Source organism: Balaenoptera physalus (genome assembly GCF_965194825.1).
Source record: "Balaenoptera physalus genome assembly, chromosome: 17".
NCBI classification, from domain to species: domain Eukaryota; kingdom Metazoa; phylum Chordata; class Mammalia; order Artiodactyla; family Balaenopteridae; genus Balaenoptera; species Balaenoptera physalus.
This window is the reverse complement of record NC_138895.1, coordinates 49,058,057-49,079,533: the sequence shown is the minus strand read 5'-3', so window position 1 is coordinate 49,079,533 and position 21,477 is coordinate 49,058,057. Positions and strand designations below refer to the sequence as shown.

The following is a 21,477-nucleotide window of genomic DNA, read 5'->3' as shown; positions in this document are numbered from 1 at the left end:
CATTTTTTTTTTTGTATAGTTTTTAGAGCTTGTTATCATTGGTGGATCTGTTTTCTCGTTTGGTTGCTCTCTCTTTCTTTCTTTTTTTTTTTTTTTACTACTTTAAAATATTTTTCTATTCAATAATATATTATTTTTTATTTTAATAACTTTAATTTATTTACCTATTTTCTTTCTTTCTTTCTTTTTTTTTTTTCTCCCTTTTCTTCTGAGCAGGGTGGCTGACAGAGTCTTGGTGCTCCAGCTGGGTGTCAGGCCTGAGCCTCTGAGGTGAGAGAGCCAAGTTCAGGACATTGGTCCACCAGAGACCTCCTGGCCCCACGTAATATCAAACAGCGAAAGCTCTCTCAGAGATCTCCATCTCAACGCTAAGACCCAGCTCCACTCAACGACCAGCAAGCTAGAGTGCGGGACATCCTATGTCAAACAACTAGCAAGACAGGAAAACAACCCTACCCATTAGCAGAGAAGCTGCCTAAAATCATAGCAACTTCAGAGACACTCCAAAACACACCACCGGACACAGTCCTCCCCACCAGAAAGACAAGATCCAGCCTCATCCACCAGAACACAGGCACCAGTCCCCTCCACCAGGAAGCCTACACAAACCACTGAACCAACCTTAGCCACTGGGGACAGACACCAAAAACAACAGGAACTACAAACCTGCAGCCTGCAGAAAGGAGACCCCAAACACAGTAAGTTAAGCAAAATGAGAAGACAGAGAAATACACAGCAGATGAAGGAGCAAGGTAAAAACACACCAGACCAAACAAATAAAAAGGAAATAGGCAGCCTACCTGAAAAAGAATTCAGAGTAATGATAGTAAAGATGATCCAAAATCTTGGAAATAGAATGAAGAAAATACAAGAAACGTTTAACAAGGACCTAGAAGAACTAAAGAGCAAACAAACAATAATGAACAGCACAAAAAATGAAATTAAAAATTCTCTAGAAGGAATCAATAGCAGAATAACTGAGGCAGAAGAACGGATAAGTGACCTGGAAGATAAAGGACGGGAAATAACTACCGCAGAGCAGAATAAAGAAAAAAGAATGAAAAGAATTGAGGACAGTCTCAGAGACCTCTGGGACAACATTAAACGCACCAACATTCAAATTATAGAGGTCCCAGGAGAAGAAGAGAAAAAGAAAGGGACTGAGAAACTATTTGAACAGATTATAGTTGAAAACTTCCCTAATATGGGAAAGGAAATAGTCAATCAAGTCGAGGAAGAACAGAGAGTCCCATACAGGATAAATCCAAGGAGAAACACACCAAGACACATATTAAGCAAACTATCAAAAATTAAATACAAAGAAAAAATATTAAAAGCAGCAAGGGAAAAGCAACAAATAACATACAAGGGAATCCCCATAAGGTTAACAGCTGATCTTTGAGCAGAAACTCTGCAAGCCAGAAGGGAATAGCAGGACACATTTAAAGTAATGAAAGAGAAAATCCTACAAACAAGATTACTCTACCCAGCAAGGGTCTCATTCAGATTCGATGGAGAAATTAAAAGCTTTACAGACAAGCAAAAGCTAAGAGAATTCAGCACTACCAAACCAGCTTTACAATAAATCCTAAAGGAACTTCTCTAGGCAGGAAACACAAGAGAAGGAAAAGACCTACGATAACAAACTCAAAACAATTAAGAAAATTAATAGGAACACACATATTGATAACTACCTAAAATGTAAATAGTTTAAATGCTCCAACCAAAAGACACAGACTGGCTGAATGGATACAAAAAACAAGACCCATATATATGCTGTCTAAAAGAGACCCACTTCAGACCTAGGGACACATATAGACTGAAAGTGAGGGGATGGAAAAAGACATTCTATGCAAATGGAAATCAAAGGAAAGCTGGAGTAACAATTCTCATATCAGACAAAATAGACTTTAAAATAAAGACTATTACGAGAGACAAAGAAGGACACTACATAATGACCCCAGGATCAATCCAAGAAGAAAATATAACAATTGTAAATATTTATTCAAACAACATAGGAGCACCTCAATACTTAAGGCAAATGCTAACAGCGATAAAAGGGGAAATCGACAGTAACACAATCATAGTAGGGGACTTTAACACCCCACTTTCACCAACGGACATATCATTCAAAAAGAAAATAAATAAGGAAACACAAGCTTTAAATGATACATTAAACAAGATGGATTTAATTGATATTTATAGGACATTCCATCCAAAAACAACAGAATACACTTTCTTCTCAAGTGCTCATGGAACATTCTCCAGGATAGATCCTATCTTGGGTCACAAATCAAGCCTTGGTAAACTTAAGAAAACTGAAAGCATATCAAGTATGTTTTCAGACCACAGTGCTATGAGACTAGATGTCAAGTAAAGGAAAAATCTGTAAAAAATATAAATACATGGAGGTTAAACAATTCACTACTAGATAACCAAGAGATCACTGAAGAAAATTTACTGAGGCTTGATTTGTGACCCAAGATGTGATCTATCCTGGAGATACATACAGAATCCTAAAGATGCTACCAGAAAACTACTAGAGCTAATCAATGAATTTGGTGAAGTAGCAGGATACAAAATTAATGCACAGAAATCTCTTGCATTCCTATACACGAATGATGAAAAGTCTGAAAGAGAAATTAAGGAAACACTCCCATTTACCATTGCAACAAAAAGAATAAAATACCTAGGGATAAACCTACATGAGGAGACAAAAGACTTGTATGCAGAAAACTATAAGACACTGATGAAAGAAATTAAAGATGATACAAACAGATGGCGACATATACCGTGTCTTGAATTGGAAGAATCAACATTGTGAAAATGACTATACTACACAAAGCAACCTACAGATTCAATGGAATCCCTATCAAACTACCAATGGTGAGCCCTGAACCAAGATGGTGTTGTAGAAGGACGTGCTCTCACTCCCTCTTGTGAGAACAACAGAATCACAAATAGCTGCTGGACAATCATCGACAAGAAGACACTGGAACTCAACAAAAAAGATACCTTACATCCAAAGACAAAGGAGAAGCCACCAATGAGATGGCAGGAGGGGCGCAATTACAGCAAAATGAAATCCCATAACTCCTGGGTGGGTGACTCACAGACTGGAGAACACTTATACCACAGAAGTCCACCCACTGGAGTGAAGGTTCTGAGCCCCACGTCAGGCTTCCCAACCTGGGGGTCCGGCAATGGGAAGAGGAATTCATAGAGAATCAGACTTTGAAGGCTAGTGGGATTTGATTGCAGGACTTTGACAGGATTGGGGGAAAACAGAGACTCCACTCATGGAGGGCACACACAAAGTAGTGTGCGCATCGGGACCCAGAGGAAGGAGCAGTGACCCCAGGGGAGACTGAACCAGACCTACCTGCTAGTGTTGGAGGGTCTCCTGCAGACGGGGGGATGGCTGTGGCTCACCGTGGGGACAAGGACACTGGCAGCAGAAGTTCTGAGAAGTACTCCTTAGTGTGAAGCCTCCCAGAGTCTGCCATTAGCCCCATCAAAGAGCCCAGGTAGGTTCCAGAGTTGGGTTGCCTCAGGCCAAACAACCAACAGGCAGGGAATCCAGCCCCACCCATCAGCAGTTAAGCGGATTAAAGTTTTACTGAGCTCTGCCCACCTGAGCAACAGTCAGCTCTACCCACCACCAGTCCCTCCCATCAGGAAACTTGCACAAGCCTCTTAGATAGGCTCATCCACCAGAGGGCAGACAGCAGAAGCAAGAACTACAATCCTGCAGCCTGTGGAACAAAAACCACATTCACAGAAAGATAGACAAGATGAAAAGGCAGAGGGGTATGTACCAGATGAAGGAACAAGATAAAACCCCAGAAAAACAACTAAATGAAGTGGAGATAGGCAACCTTCCAGTAAAAGAATTCAGAATAATGATAGTGAAGATGATCCAGGACCTCGGAAAAAGAATGGAGGCAAAGATCGAGAAGATGCAAGAAATGTTTAACAAAGACATAGAAGAACTAAGAGCAAACAAACAGAGATGAACAATAAAATAACTGAAATGAAAACTACACTAGAAGGAATCAATAGAAGAATAACTGAGGCAGAAGAACGGATAAGTGACCTGGAATACAGAATGGTGGAATACGCTACTGCGGACCAGAATAAAGAAAAAAGAATGAAAAGAAATGAAGACAGCCTAAGAGACTTCTGGGACAACATTAAATGCAACAACATTCGCATTATAGGGGTCCCAGAAGGAGAAGAGAGAGAGAAAGGAGCAGAGAAAATTTTGAAGAGATTATAGTCCAAAACTTCCCAAACATGAGAAAGGAAATAGCCACCCAAGTCCAGGAAGCGCAGCGAGTCCCATACAGGATAACCCCAAGGCGAAACACGTTGAGACACACAGTAATCAAACTGGCAAAAATTAAAGAGAAAGAAAATTACTGAAAGCAGCAAGGGAAAAACGACACATAACATACAACGGAATTCCCATAAGGTTAACAGCAGATTTGTCAGCAGAAACTCTACAAGACAGAAGGGAGTGGCATGGTATACTTAAAGTGATGAAAGGGAAGAACCTACAACCAAGAGTACTCTACCCCGCAAGGATCTCATTCAGATTCGACGGAGAAATCAAAAGCTTTACAGACATGCAAAAGCTAAGATAATTCAGCACCATCAAACCAGCTCTACAACAAACGCTAAAGGAACTTCTCTAAGTGGGAAACACAAGAGAAGAAAAGGACCTACAAAAACAAACCCAAAACAATTAAGAAAATGGTCATAGGAACATACATATCGATAATTACCTTAAACGTGAATGGATTAAATGCTCCAGCCAAAAGACACAGGCTTGCTGAATGGATACAAAAACAAGACCCATATACAGGCTGTCTAAAAGAGACCACTTCAGACCTAGGGACACACACAGACTGAAAGTGAGGGGATGGAAAAAGATATTCCATGCAAATGGAAATCAAAAAAAAGCTGCAGTAGCAATACTCATATCAGATAAAATAGATTTTAAAATAAAGACCGTTACAAGAGACAAAGAAGGACACTACATAATGATCAAGGAATCAATCCAAGAAGAAGATATAACAATTATAAATATATATGCACCCAACATAGGAGCACCTGAATACATAAGGCCACTGCTAACAGCTATAAAAGAGGAAATCGACAGTGACACAATAATAATGGGGGATTTTAACACCTCACTTACACCAATGAACAGATCATCCAAAATGAAAATAAATAAGGAAACAGTAGCTTTAAATGACACAATAGACCAGATAGATTTAATTGATATTTATAGGACATTCCATCCAAAAACAGCAGATTACACTTTTTTTTCAAGTGCGCACAGAACATTCTCCAGGATAGATCACATCTTGGGTCACAAATCAAGCCTCAGTAAATTTAAGAAAATTGAAATCATATCAAGCATCTTTTCTGACCACAATGCAATGAGACTCAAAATGAATTACAGGGAAAAAAAGTAAAAAACAGAAACACATGCAGGCTAATAATATGTTACTAAATGACCAAGCGATCACTAAAGAAATCAAAGAGGAAATCAAAAAATACCTAGAGACAAATGACAATGAAAACACAACAGTCCAAAACCTATGGGATGCAGCAAAAGCAGTTCTAAGAGGGAAGTTTATAGCTATACAAGCCTACCTCAAGAAACAAGAAAAATCTCAAATAAACAATCTAACCTTACACCTAAAGGAACTAGAGAAAGAAGAACAAACAAAACCCAAAGTTAGCAGAAGGAAAGAAATCATAAAGATCAGAGCAGAAATAATGAAATAGAAACAAAGAAAAAAATAGCAAAAATCAGTAAAACTAAAAGCTGGTTGTTTGAGGAGATAAACGTAATTGGTAAACCATTAGCCAGACTCACCAAGAAAAGGAGGGAGAGGACTCAAATCAATAAAATTAGAAATGAAAAAGAGAAGTTACAACAGACACTGCAGAAATACAAAGCATCCTAAGAGACTACTACAAGCAACTCTATGCCAATAAAATGGAGAACCTGGAAGAAATGGACAAATTCTTAGAAAGGTATAACCTTCCAAGACTGAACCAGGAAGAAACAGAAAATAAGAACAGACCAATCACAAGTAATGAAATTGAAACTGTGATTAAAAATCTTCCAGCAAACAAAAGTCCAGGACCAGATGGTTTCACAGGTGGATTGTGTCAAACATTTAGAGAAGATCTAACACCCATCCTTCTCAAACTCTTCCAAAAAATTGCGGGGAAGGAACACTCCCAAACTCATTTTATGAGGTCACCATCACTCTGATACCAAAACCAGACAAAGATACTACAAAAAAAGAAAATTACAGACCAATATCACAGATGAATGTAGATGCAAAAATTCTTAACAAAATACTAGCAAACAGAACTTAACAATACATTAATAGGATCATACACCATGATCAAGTGGGATTTATCCCAGGGATGCATGGATTCTTCAATATAAGCAAATCAATCAATGTGATACACCATATTAACAAATTGATTAACAATGTGACACATCATATTAACAAACTGAAAAACCATATGATCATCTCAATAGATGCAGAAAAAGCTTTTGACAAAATTCAACACCCATTTATGATAAAAACTCTCCAGAAAATGGGCATAGAGGGAACCTACCTCAACATAATAAAGGTCATATATGACAAACCCACAGCAAACATCATTCTCAATGGTGAAAAACTGAAAGCATTTCCTCTAAGATAAGGAATGAGACAAGGATGTCCACTCTCACCACTATTATTCAACATAGTTTTGGAAGTCCTAGCCATGGCAATCAGAGAAGAAAAAGAAAAAAGGGAATACAAATGGGAAAAGAAGTAAAACTGTCACTGTTTGCAGATGACATGATACTATACATAGAAAATCCTAAAGATGCCACCAGAAAACTACTAGAGCTAATCAATGAATCTGGTAAAGTTGCAGGATATAAAATTAATGCACAGAAATCTCTTGCATTCCTATACACTAATGATGAAAAATCTGAAAGAGAAATAAAGGAAACACTCCCATCTACCATTGCAACAAAAAGAATAAAATACCTAGGAATAAACTTACCTAGGGAGACAAAAGACCTGTACGCAGAAAACTATAAGACACTGATGAAAGAAATTAAAGATGATACCAACAGATGGAGAGATATACCATGTTCTTGGATTGGAAGAATCAATATTGTGAAAATGACTCTACTCCCCAAAGCAATCTACAGATTCAATGCAATCCCTATCAAATTACCAATGGCATTTTTTACGGAACTACAACGAAAAATCTTAAAATTTGTATGGAGACACCAAAGACCCCGAATAGTGAAAGCAGTCGTGAGGGAAAAAAACGGAGCTGGCGGAATCAGACCCCCTGACTTCAGACTATACTACAAAGTTACAGTAATCAAGACAATATGGTACTGGCACAAAAACAGAAACATGAAATTGGGTCATTTGTTGAGACGTGGATGGATCTAGAGAGTGTCATACAGAGTGAAGTTAAGTCAGAAAGAGAAAAACAAATATCGTATATTAACACATATATGTGGAACCTAGAAAAATGGTACAGATGAACTGGTTTGCAGGGCAGAAATTGAGACACCGATGTAGAGAACACACGTATGGACACCAAGGGGGGAAAGCCGCGGGGGGGTGGGGGGGGGTGGTGTGATGAATTGGGCAATTGGGATTGACGTGTATACACTGATATGTATAAAATTGATGACTAATAAGAACTTGCTGTATAAAAAAATAAAATAAAATTCAAAATTTAAAAAAAAAAAAAAAAAAGAGAAGAAAAGTGAGGAATTCACCTAGATCTGTTAGGCAAAATGTGTGATATGCCCTTGGTATGACTTTCCTAGTCCTGAGAGATCTTTTAAAAGTTCGGTATGAGACTCCTTATAAAAATTTCACACACACACACACAAAGTCTATATCATCATAGTTATATAAATCATCAGGCCAAGTTTATTGAGACCAGACTTATTATGCAAACAAACTACTCTTAGTTTGGTTATATTTGGTAAAAATGAGCGTAATTTTAGAGAGAAAAATATTATGTTTCAGTGAATATTAAATTCCAGTTTTGTTAATGGGGGGTCTATATTTATTAAGAATTATCTCCCAGGTAGTTCCTTGCTGTCATGCTATATTAATGTAAAGTTTAATTGAAGGACACTCTAAGTTTGTTTCTGAAGTTTATCTCAGTAATCTATCTTTAAATGAAGATCAGATGCCCCAGGACCTGGTACCAGGAGATTATGCATGCTGGAACAGACATAATTTAAAGACTATCTCCAACCTGGATGGAAGGACACTTATCAGGTACTCTTAACTAGCTCATGCACAGTGAAGCTGAAGGGATTGACTCCTGGATTAATTTCCACTCACAAAGGGCCCTTGCAGTGGACTGGCCTATGGAGAGTTTGGATGACCTTAAAATCACCTTAAAACAATGCTCAAACAAAAGAGAAACTACACTCATACCAGGATGAGAAGAAGAAGACATCAGAAGTAGACAGCTTGCCCAAGATCCTGGACCTGACTCGTATGATCATTTATAATGTTTTCTTGACTTCTTGGACCCTTGCATATGAATCAAATGTTTTCCTATCATGGGCACGATCCTATGCTAGTTTTAAAAATCAATCCAGTTGTTGGGTTTGTGGCCAGTTACCTGTGTCTAGTACTTCTGGGTTACCTTGGTAACTACTACTATGCTCAAACTGGTTGGCTCTTAGGAAATTTATTCTAGAAGAGAGAAATTATAGTTCTATTTAGGCCACTATTAATATTACTAGGTGGGATCCCCTCACCTAGCCAATTAATGATCCTACTCTGACTCTGGCCATAAATTTTTCTTTATTACTCAGGCTCAATCACAGCAACAAGCAAAATTTCAGTCAAGGAATAAGACCTCCCACAATTACGGGATAGATTTATGTAGTTAACACCAGGCCATGGTAATTTAAGTTTAAAGGCTCCTCTATGTTGGGAACAATTAAATCAGAGTAAGGATAATCAGCCTAGTAACACTAGGAAACTGGGCGGGGTGCCTTATGGACAGTGCCAATATATAATTTACCTTAAAGATAAGGATTGATACAGAACAGACTAAGTCAGACAACCTGGGATATACTGGGCCACACCTAATGGAAGCTCGCTTAATTCTTACTTATGACTTCTCTAATACTGCTAGCTATGTTATTTGTATTTCACCTGTTTTACAAAATTGTTGTTTCTTACATTACCAAATGTGTGACTGAGCCTGTCATAAAATGATTATATATGGTTCCATGTAAGATCAATGATGGTAACAGTGTAACTCTAGATATGGGAAGAAGCAACAAGGGAATATTTTCCTGGACTGTAACAGACTAGTAAGACAGGTGGTCCAGAGATTTTTTGGCTACTCCTAAGGCCTAGTCCAGTAAAAGCACATTGAGTAGCCTATCAGAAAACTCTTTGCCAGGCCTGGGAATGACCATTCCTAGCACCATGGAATGAAATGGTCATGAAATGCCCCCCAAACCATGGTCAAATTTATGACCATGAAGGGGCCCTGCTGACTGGAAATTGGCACTTGCCATTGGCACTTGCTGTCTGCCTCTACAAAGATTAAATCATGAGCCACTGCAGCTGCTGATCTTCAACACCCCCTGAAGGAGTTCAGAGTGGAGATCAGGAATGAGGCAGTCTCTGCTCTGGGAAAAACTGGCAGAACAGGCCTTCAGATAGTTAGATATTTTCAGGAGATTTTTTGAGCCGAAATTCTTGCATCTTCTCATACCTAGAGAAACACTAACATCATTAATGGTGACATCTGCTTTGGCTATTGAGGAGAATGTTACAATTAAAAGTCAAAATGGAAAAAAAAAACCCAACAAAAAAACAAACTACCAATGGCATTTTTCACAGAACTAGAACAAAAAATTTCACAATTTGTATGGCAACACAAAAGACCCCGAATAGCCAAAGCAGTCTTGAGAAAGAAAAACAGAGCTGGAGGAATCAGGCTCCTGGACTTCAGACTATACTACAAAGCTATAGTAATCAAGACAGTATGGTACTGGCACAAAAACAGAAATATAGATCAATGGAACAGGATAGAAAGCCCAGAGATAAACCCACACACACATGGTCACCTTATTTTTGATAAAGGAGGCAATAATATACAATGGAAAAAAGACAGCCTCTTCAATAAGTGGTGCCGGGAAAACTGGATAGCTACATGTAAAAGAATGAAATTAGAACACTCCTTAACACCATACACAAAAATAAACTCAAAATGGATTAAAGACCTAAATGTAAGGCCAGACACTATAAAACTCTTAGAGGAAAACATAGGCAGAACACTCTGACATAAATCACAGCAAGATCCTTTTTGACCCACCTCCTAGAGAAATCGCAATAAAAACAAAAGTAAACAAATGGGACCTAATGAAACTTAAAGCTTTTGCACAGCAATGAAAACCATAAACAAGACAAAATGACAACCCTCAGAATGGGAGAAAATATTTGCAAACGAAGTAACTGACAAAGGATTAACCTCCAAAATATACAAGCAGCTCATGCAGCTCAATATCAAAAAAACAAACAACCCAATCCAAAAATGGGCACAAGACCTAAATAGACATTTCTCCAAAGAAGATATACAGATTGCCAACAAACACATGAAAAGATGCTCAACATCACTAATCATTAGAGAAATGCAAATCAAAACCACAATGAGGTATCACCTCACACAGGTCAGAATGGCCATCATCAAAAAATCTACAAATAATAAATGCTGGAGAGCGTGTGGAGAAAAGGGAACCCTCTTGCACTGTTGGTGGGAACGTAAATTGATACAGCCACTATGGAGAACGGTATGGAGGTTCCTTAAAAAACTAAAAATGGAACTACCATACGACCCAGCAATCCCACTACTGGGCATATACCCTGCGAAAACCATAATTCAAAAAGAGTCATGTACCACAATGTTCACTGCAGCTCTATTTACAATAGCCAGGACATGGAAGCAACCTAAGTGTCCATCGACAGATGAATGGATAAAGAAGATGTGGCACGTATATACAATGGAATATTACTCAGCCATAAAAAGGAACAAAATTGATTTATTTGTAGTGAAGTGGATGGACCTAGAGTGTGTCATACAAAGTGAAGTAAGTCAGAAAGAGAAACACAAATACCGTATGCTAACATATATGGAATCTAAAAAAAAAATGGTTTTGACAAACCTAGGGGCAGGACCGGAATAAAGACGCAGATGTAGAGAATGGACTTGAGGACATGGGGAGGGGGAAGGGTAAGCTGCGACGAAGTGAGAGAGTGGCATGGACATATATATATATATACTACCAAATGTAAAATAGATAGCTAGTGGGAAGCAGCTGCATAGCACAGGGAGATCAGCTCAGTGCTTTGTGCCCACCTAGAGGGGTAGGTTAGGGAGGTTGGGAGGGAGATGCAAGAGGGAGGTGATATGGGGATATATGTTTATGTATAGGTGATTCACTTTGTTATACAGCGGAAATTAACACACCATTGTAAAGCAATTATACTCCAATAAAGATGTTAAAAAAAAAAGAACACATTCAAATTCTATCCAAATAGAAAATATCAAGAAATAAGTTGGATACCCTCACACATTCAATACTTGGCTGCAAATCAAATGCATAAAAGGTTGCAATGTAAGGTTATATACCATGTTAGCAATCAGACATCATAATAGCTAACGACCTGTTGTTAGGAAATGGTTCTTATATTACTGCTGATGACACTGCTTGAGACAGGCTGACTACTTTGTAATTAGAAAAGTCTACACATAGAAAAAAGTTTATTGACTCAGCAATTCCAAACATGTCCACACAAAACTTGTACACAAATGTTCACAGCAGCATGATTCATAATAGCTAAAAGTGGAAAGAATCTAAACATCCATCAATTGCTGAATGGATAAATAAAATGAGGTATATCCATACAATGGAGTATTATTTGGTCATAAAAAGGAATAAAGCAGTGGCACCTGCAAAAACATGAATGAACCTTGAAAACATGATGCTAAGTGAAAGAAGTCATTCACAAAAGACCACATTTCATATGATTCCATTTACATGAAATGTCCAGAAGAGTCAAATATGTAGAGACAGAAAATAGTTAGTGGTTGCCTAGTTCTGGAGAGGGAATTGGAGGATAATGGGGAGTGAATGCTAATGGATAAAGGGTTTTGGAGGTGGGTGTGTGAAAATGTTTTAAAATGGATTGTTGTGATGACCACACGACTCTGTGAATATAGTAAAAAACCACTGAATCGTATTCCTTAATTAGGTGAACTGTATGGTTTGTGAATTATATCTCAATAAAGCTGTTAAAAAAGTTTAGTAAAACAGCAATCTGACAATACCCTTTTCTCACCACACCAAGATTTAAAATTTAATGAAACAGTTCAAACAATGAACAAAGGCTAGTTTAAAACTTATGGGAAAAATGGGGCCAATCCCAACAGACCTGCAGCAGACCTCCTCTTAAATCAATGGATATTTTTGGTACGGACTGTTCTGGGCCTGGATTGCCACTGTGTTTACACCATTTAGCTTCCAGATTGGCAGTAGCACAACATGGTCCTATCAGAATCCGACTTCTTTCTTTGAGACTTGTTTTAAGGAGAAAATCATTTACGCTGAGTAGAAATGATGATCCAAGAATTACACCTGGGGAAAAAGAAAAAAAGAAGGGATGGAGCGGGGTATATGTTATAATTCTTCCTTGTCAAAGAAAAAGTATGTTTGGGCAAGAACTATCTGCATTTTTTAAGAGTATTAACTCATCCTTTGTCAGAGTTTTCTTTTCAGTTGGCTTTTCCCCACAGTTTCATGCCATTTATATAGAATTCTAGTTATGAAGCAGGTATACCTCACTCACATTCCTAACAAAGCAATATTTGCCAAAACGTTATGACTTTTTCCATGTGTGAGCATTTTAAGTTTTATGAGTAGAGACATTTTCATTAAATTGTGCAAGTTTTTCAAACACTACATTTAAGAATGAGAACAGCTGCTTCATTTGTCTATTGTTAACATGATGGGAGAGGGCAATTTTCTGTGATTTCTTGTAGTAACAGAGTACAGTATATTACTTTGTGAGACACTCAAGTTTTTGACTGGCCCATGTTAAAATTCAAAACAATCAAAATATATAACATGTGTTTTCTAAAAATTTTAGTTTAATCCAAACTTCACACATCATAACCACTTGAAGTTTACAAAGTCTTAAAAACAGATAGTGGCAGGTTAGATTTATGAGAAAAACTATATGCTATAGTTCAAAGTAAATATACCCAGAAAAGGAATACACTTTAAAATGTAGCTTTTCTTTTGAACTTAAACTCGAAGTGTAGATCAAAACCTTTTCATAAAACCAATGGCACACTTTAAGATATTTCGATGCAAAGTTAGAGTGGTGGGTTAACTTTCCCCTAAGGAGCTCATATTCTGAATTGTCATTGTGAATACTGAATTTCACCAGACCACGTATGTAATGCCCATGGCTTATTTTTCTAATGATATTTGATCCTTAAAAGGGATGAAAGAGGGAGTCAAGATGCCGTAGTAGGAGGATGCGGAATTCCTGTCTCCTCACAAGTAGGGTACCTACCAGGTACTCGTGGGGGATCACGGACACCTAAGGGGACGGGAGGAACCCCCAGCGACTGGGTAGTACATGGGGTGCGGGGGGAGTGAAGGGGGAGGAGAAGTGGAGGCGGGGTGGGACTGGCGCCCCTGAGGGGCTGCTGGGGGAGAGGAAGGGATCCCACACTGGAAGTGGGAAATTGGGGAACCATTGGGAGGGCAGAGGATCAAAAGGCAGCATGGCCAGGTTTCCCCTACCTACTTGGACCCCTAGGAACTGCTGAGATCCCGGGGCCTGATCCACTGCTGACAGAGGCCCCCTCCAGCCACGAGGGTCCTGAGGGAGTGGGAGGGAGGGAAGGGGGAGCAAAAGTAAAGGCCAGACCTCCGGGACCTGCACCCCTGAGAGGTAGCAGGGGGAGGGGAGGAGTTCCTACATCCAGAGGGATGCACCCACAGTTAGGGGTCCAGTGGCCATGGGGGAGATGGTGGGGGGTGGGGGGACATGAAGGAACGGAAGGGAACGGGGCCAGTGCCTTCCCTGTCCACTTAGGCACCGGGAAGCCTCTTGGGCTCCTGGGCCTAATCCTCTGCCCTCGGAGCCTTCCTCTTGCCGCGCAGAGCCCAAGCCCCGTCCCTACACCCCACCCAGGGCCCTACCTCTACATTTGGAGACCCCCTCCAATGAGCTGAGCCTAAACGGAACCCAAACACCCTCACTCAGGGCCCTACCTCCAAACTCGGGAACCCCACACTCCAGAGGCCCTCCTTTCCACGTGCTGCCTCCCCCCTTCCACGCAGGTCCTAAGCAGAGGCCCCGCCCTAGGCTTGAACGTTGCCCCCATAACCCGCCTAGGTCCTGCCCCACCCAAAGCCCCACCCCTGTCTAAGTTCCACCCCCCACCTAAACTCTGCCCCCATAGCCAAGGCTTTTTTTTTTTAACATCTTTATTGGAGTACAATTGTTTTACAATGGTGTGTTAGTTTCTGCTTTATAACAAAGTGAATCAGCTATACATATACATATACTCCCATATCTCCTCCCTCTTGCATCAAAAAATTTCACAATTAGTATGGAAACACAAAAGGCCCTGAATAGCCAAAGCAATCTTGAGAAAGAAAAATGGAGCTGGAGGAATCAGGCTCACTGACTTCAGACTATACTACAAAGCTACAGTAATCAAGACAGTATGGTACTGGCACAAAAACAGAAATACAGATCAATGGAACAGGATAGAAAGCCCAGAGATAAACCCATGCACATATGGTCACTTTACCTTTGATAAAAGAGGCAAGAGTATACAATGGAGGAAAGACTGCCTCTTCAATAAGTGGTGCTGGGAAAACTGGAGAGCTACATGTAAAAGAATGAAATTAGAACACTTCCTAACACCATACACCAAAATAAACTCAAAATGGATTAAGACCTAAATGTAAGGCCAGACACTATAAAACTCTTAGAGGAAAACATAGGCAGAACACTCTATGACATAAATCACAGCAAGATCCTTTTTGACCCACCTCCTAGAGAAATGGAAATAAAAACAAAAATAAACAAATGGGATCTAATGAAACTTAAAAGCTTTTGCACAGCAATGAAAACCATAAACAAGACGAAAAGAGAACCTTCAAAATAGGAGAAAATATTTGCAAATGAAACAACTGACAAAGGATTAATCTCCAAAATATACAAGCAGCTCATGCAGCTCAATATTAGAAAAACAACCCAGTCCAAAAATGGGCAGAATATCTAAACAGACATTTCTCCAAAGAAGATATACAGATTGCCAACAAACACATGAAAAGATGCTCAACATCACTAATCATTAGAGAAATGCAAATCAAAACTACAATGAGGTATCACCTCACACCAGTCAAAATGGCCATCAACAAAAAATCTACAAACAATAAATGCTGGAGAGGGTGTGGAGAAAAGGGAACCCTCTTGCACCATTGGTGGGAATGTAAATTGATACAGCCACTATGGAGAACAGTATGGAGGTTTCTTAAAAAACTAAAAATAGAACTACCGTATGACCCAGCAATCCCACTACTGGGCATATACCCTGAGAAAACTGTAATTCAAAAAGAGACATGTACCACAATGTTCACTGTAGCACTATTTACAATAGCCAGGACATGGAAGCAACCTAAGTGTCCATCGACAGATGAATGGATAAAGAACATGTGGCACATATATACAATGGAATATTACTCAGCCATAAAAAGAAACAAAATTGAGTTATTTGTAGTGAGGTGGATGGACCTAGAGTCAGTCATACAGAATGAAGTAAGTCAGAAAGAGAAAAACAAACACCATATGCTAACCCATATATATGGAATCTAAAAAAAAAGGTTCTGATGAACCTGGGGCAGGATAGGAATAAAGACAAAGATGCAGAGAATGAACTTGAGGACACAGGGAGGGGGAAGGGTAAGCTGGGATGAAGTGAGAGAGTGGCATGGACAAATATATACTACCAAATGTAAAATGGAGAGCTAGTGGGAAGCAGCTGCATATCACAGGGAGATCAGCTCGGTGCTTTGAGACCACCTAGAGGGGTGGGATAAGGAGGGTGGGAGGGAGATGCAAGAGGGAGGGGATATGGGGATATACGTATGCATATAGCTGATTTATTTTCTTATACAGCAGAAACTAACACAACATTGTAAAGCAATTATACTCCAATAAAGATGTTAAAGGGGAAAAAAAAAAGAGATGAAAGATTAAAAGACACCTTAGGCCCACAGCATACACGTTTCAAAGTAGAGTACCCATGTTGGCTTTTCAACTTTGTGGAGACTTGAAAACTGCATATATGTTGTATATTCCTACTGTAGAAATAAGATACACAACTTCTAATCTTCCATAGAGGACAATCACACTCACAAAAGCATTAGGGTTAAGACTCTTGTTAAAAATTATGATGGTGAAAATCAACTTCTTAAATTTGTTCATCAAATATATAGTGGCACTAAGACTTCCACTTCATTTACACAATTTTATTGATTCAGAGTTACACTTCACTTAAAGAAAAAATAGAACAGTAAATTAAAAAATTGAAACAGGCCCTCATATACCCAAGAATCAACAATTATTTTTATTAATGGAGTTTAGAACTGAAGTCACAATTTCTGACTTAACTGCATTACATTTCCTAAAATATTTACTTCTCAACAGTAAGTACTTGCTAAATGAAACACACCAATTCATTATTCAAAAATTTGTCATAATGGGAGTATACAAGTATAGGCTTAATTCAGTACAGTCATCTAGCAAATGAGCATTAAGGGAATGTCAGAATTACGATACCTTTTATTCTCAAATACATGCATCTTCGTAGTACCCTGCAATGAAATACCCAATTATCTGATGGTAATCTTAATGTGAATGTTCTATTGGTCCCTCACACGAGAAGTGTTTAATATCAAAGCTCTCCTAGGGTTTTTTTTAAATCTTATTTATCATTCTCATCAGGCACCCAGATTGGATAATTTTGGAACCCACTTTGAGTGTTCACTCTTAGATAGGTTTCCAAGACTTACCAATTTCTATATCATTCTACCCAACTCTATTATTTTAAAACATCAAGGAAGAGAGACCTTAGTAATCTAAGTGACTGAAAAGGAAGGCCACACCACCTTCACCAGTAGACTGTGACCATCCCGGAGGCAAGGACCATCTTATGCAGTATAGGACTAGTCAAAACAATAGTTATTCAGGACATATCCTACTGTACTAAATGACAGTTTAGAATCTGATCCTATTTTCAGCTGTCACAATATATTTCTTAATTGACAGGCAGGAAAGAAAAGTGCTTAAATCTTTGCCATTCTTCATTTTGCATCACTGTATCACAGAATAGTAATGCTGGATGGAAGAGACCTTAGAAGCCGTATTTCCAAGTCCCTTCCTCTAAAAAAAAAAAAGAAAAAGAAACTAAACCCTTTTTATTTTGAAATAATGTTAGACCTACCTAAAAGTTGCAAAAATATACAGAGTTCTCATGTATCTTTCACCCAGCTATGTAACTATAGTACAAACACTGAAATCAGGAAATTCACTTTGGCATAACACTACTAAGTAATCTACAGATTTTATTTAAATTTTGCCATTTCCCTCACTAATGTCCTTCTTCTGGTCCAGGATGCAATCTAGGATCCTTAGTCTCCTTTAATTAGTGACAGATCCTCTAGCTTTTTTTTTGGTCTTTCATGACCTTGAGTCTCTTCAATAGTCCAGGCCAATTATTTTGCAGAATATCTCTCAATTTGGGTTTATCTGATGTTTTCTCATTAGAATGAGGTTATGCATTTTTGGCCAGAATACCAGAGAAGTGATTGACACCCTTCTCAGTGCATCATACTGGGGAAAGTGATATTGATGTTTTACTACTTGCTGGTAATACTAATGTTCATCACATGGCTAAAGTGGTGTCTGCCAGATTTCGCCACTGTGAAGTGGTTATTTTTCCATTTGTAAACAGTAAGTATCCTGTGGAGAGATATCTGCAGATTATGCAAATATCCTCTATTACATCAAACTTTTACCCATTAATGTTAGCATCCATTAATGCTTCTTGCCTGCAACAATTATTACTGTGGTGTGTGGTAATGTTGATTTCCTATTTCTCTTACTCTTCTACAATTATTAACTAGTATTCTATAGTAAAAAGAGCTGCCCCTTTAATCTATTTATTAGTTCAATTATTTATTTATACCAGTATGGACTCATGGATATTTATTTTATGGGTCCTAATCTAATACTATCTTTATTTTACTTTGTTGCTTAAATTGAACCAGCTTAGGCCATTGGGAACCCCTTCAAGTTGGTTCCTGTGTCACTGTGATATACCCCCATAATTTTTTGAGAACTTCTTTACTTTCTGGCCACAAGATGTTTCAGCCTCAGTTGTATTTTTCCCATCCCATCTCTGGCATCAGTCATTTCTCCAGAGCTTTGGTTTCTTTTGCTGAAGAATGGCATCTAGAAACCAAAATCTGGGTGGTAGGTATGCTCATTGCTGCTAGGGTATCACTGTTTCTAGGGCCTCTCAGTAGAGAGGGCTAAGAAGTATATGTGTGTCTACTGCCCATGTATACACACACATGTATATTTCTGCATCTATCAGTAAATATATTAAAAATCATGAATTCATACTGATACCTCTGGTTCTAATCCAAAACCACAGGATTTGGTTTCTAGCCTATTCCCTTTTCTTATTTGTAATGTCTTCCTACAACAGTGAGAAACCTGCAGAGTACTCCTTCTGATGTGTTGATGTCTGATCATCCCTAAAACATCACTTTGGAGAGAGTGGTCAAAGTTAAAGCAAAAGAGCTAAGACAGAAACAAAGGACAACTTTATTAAAGCAAAGGTAATTATCTATCAAAGAAAAGACTATCAAAAGCAAGGGCTGATATTTATCCCTAGAAGTCTCATTAAGAATGGGCTTGACAGCATTTTTTCTGGAGCATACAGAAGAACGAGATTACCTTTCTCACTCTATAGCACTTTTCATTTATGCAAAGATATTTGTAAGCATATGATAAAATCTTCTTTGTAGAAGTAACTTAATACATACAGAATTTGAACCTTACTGGATATTTCTACTGTGCAGCAATGGCTTCAAAATACTGATATTGTACTAAGTTTCTGAGGTTTTGCCTTAAAACTAGAACTGGAATGACAAAATTTGCATCGTGATTCCTTACCGTATATTCCTCAGAAAGTGCTTATCCCTTCTCAAAGAAGAACGTGAGTAGGGTTGGTGGAAGGTTCTTCTTAACTCCCCAAAGTTACACAACTAGAAGTATTGATATTTATTAGCTAGGGTGAGGAGGGATATAATAAAAAATTCTAGACTTGCATTTTTACATAAAAAAAATCAAAATGTTGACAGCTTTTGTGTTACTGTGTACACTGTTAAACACATGAACATTTTCCTACTGTCATACAAATTCTATTCTTTCTTGCTCTGGTAGAGAAAACGAGATACCTAGAATTCTCAGGAGAGTAAAGGTAAAGGTAGGGACTGAGACCTTGGGAAAATGGCCTAGAAATAGGAAGCCAATGGTCGGGCAAACATTTGGGAGCCTGAAACAAGAAGAAAGAAGGTGGGTCAGACTCAGGTGAGCACTGAGGAGGGCAGGAGGAGACACAGTGTGCCTGAAATATAAGAGACCTTACAGTTGAGGCAGGCACTGACCCAGCTACAGCTATATTCCAGCAATAGCAGAATTTAATGACTGGTTTTCTAGAAAGTAGACTAGTAGGCCTAGGAACCTGCTGAAATTTCTAGATTTTCAGGTTTGATATTCTCTGGAGTTTGATCTGGTTCAAGGATGAACATGAGGCTTAATGAAAACCAATGAGGTACAATAATACTTTGGGGAGAGTAACCTTTCCTCTTGCTTTCCGGTTTTGAAGGCAAGAAAATGAAGGTGTTAGAGCTGCTGGCTGCCACCATGTGTCAGCTATTTCAGTGAACTTCTTTACTATAATGGCTTTAAGGATAATTTCTTATGATGGTATCCATAACCATGCCTAATTTCTTAAATAAGTGCTACTCCATGCTTCTGTCTATAAGGAATTTGGATATACTGGATCACCTCCAACTTGATATTTATGCATGCATGCATTACTCATTCAACCAATGTTTACTGGTTATCTACCATATATTGGGTATATACAAAGATAAAGCGAATAATTTGCAATTTTCTTTCACATTACAAGATTTTTCCTTTTTTAGCCTCAAGTTCTGAGATCTCAGTAAGCATCAGAGGGAAAAAAAGACAACCAACAACATTTATAATTTTGACTCTGTTCAGCAAGTGAACTGTTGAAAAACACAAATACTTCCCTATTATCATACAAACAATTTTAGTTTTTGCTTTTTATTCACTTTATGTGCTGTCAATTCTTTCACTCTAATCAAATACTTAATTGAATATCTATGTGTTGAGTCGCTGTTCTTTTCTTTACCCCTTCATTTCCCCAATAGCCTACCCCTCACTCTATTCTTACTTTTTCTAATCCTTTATAGTTTGTACTTGCCTGTTTCTCAGGTCTACCAGCACTGATCATGGGCTCGTATGAACACAAAGGGGGCATTGAGAATTTGAGATGCTAATGTTGGCAGTGAGGATACAGGAACAGGCACTGTCTAAAGGCATTACGGAAACACATGACCTATAGATATAAACGTGCCCTGCCTGGTCCCTTCTGTCTCCTTTCTTTTCTTTCATGTCATACACCTACATGGAAATTAGGAAATTAGGCGTGGTTTGCTTTTGAGACATGTAAGTAGTTTAACTCATCCCCATGTACCTACCTGCCCACTGCACTTGCTACACACACCAGCCTGCTGTGGCTTTGCTCCTCAACGAGGGGATCCAGTTACTTGTGGCACCACAGAAAGGTTCACCCACAAGTACCAGTTTTTAAGTTTAACAGAGTCTCTGTTTCCTTTTGAACATTTCCTGCTACATTTTTAAAAAGGTACAACAAAATAATAGAGAAACATGTTAGTTCTAGTGGTTTTAATCTTGGTGTAAATGACCAGTAATAAGAGATTATGGTGATCACTTAATAATAAAGAGTGGTGATAAATTACACAAAGGGTCATTTGTGAGTGGTAAAGCAAAGTTCACACTTTTACCACAATCTATGAAAATAATCCTGGGACTCGTGACAGAGTTATTAATTCTCCTGTTCCCATTCTTTTACTCTGTGAGAAGCTGGCCTATGGGACATCATCCCTTCCTTTTTGTTTTTTTCAATCAGGAAACATACTAAATATCTTCCTTGGGATAAAATGAATCTTAT

General features: G+C 38.5%; 1 protein-coding gene across 11 annotated transcripts in view; it reads right to left on the bottom strand.

Moving 5' to 3' along the window:
• VPS13B (vacuolar protein sorting 13 homolog B) overlaps nt 1-21,477 on the bottom strand; it is a 763,196-nt gene that overhangs the window by 150,369 nt on the left and 591,350 nt on the right. For all 11 annotated transcript variants that reach the window (XM_082432674.1, XM_082432665.1, XM_082432664.1 and 8 more), the window contains one exon: nt 12,528-12,730. In XM_082432674.1, the coding sequence (XP_082288800.1) occupies nt 12,528-12,730 (203 nt within the window). The remainder of the gene's footprint in view (nt 1-12,527; nt 12,731-21,477) is intronic.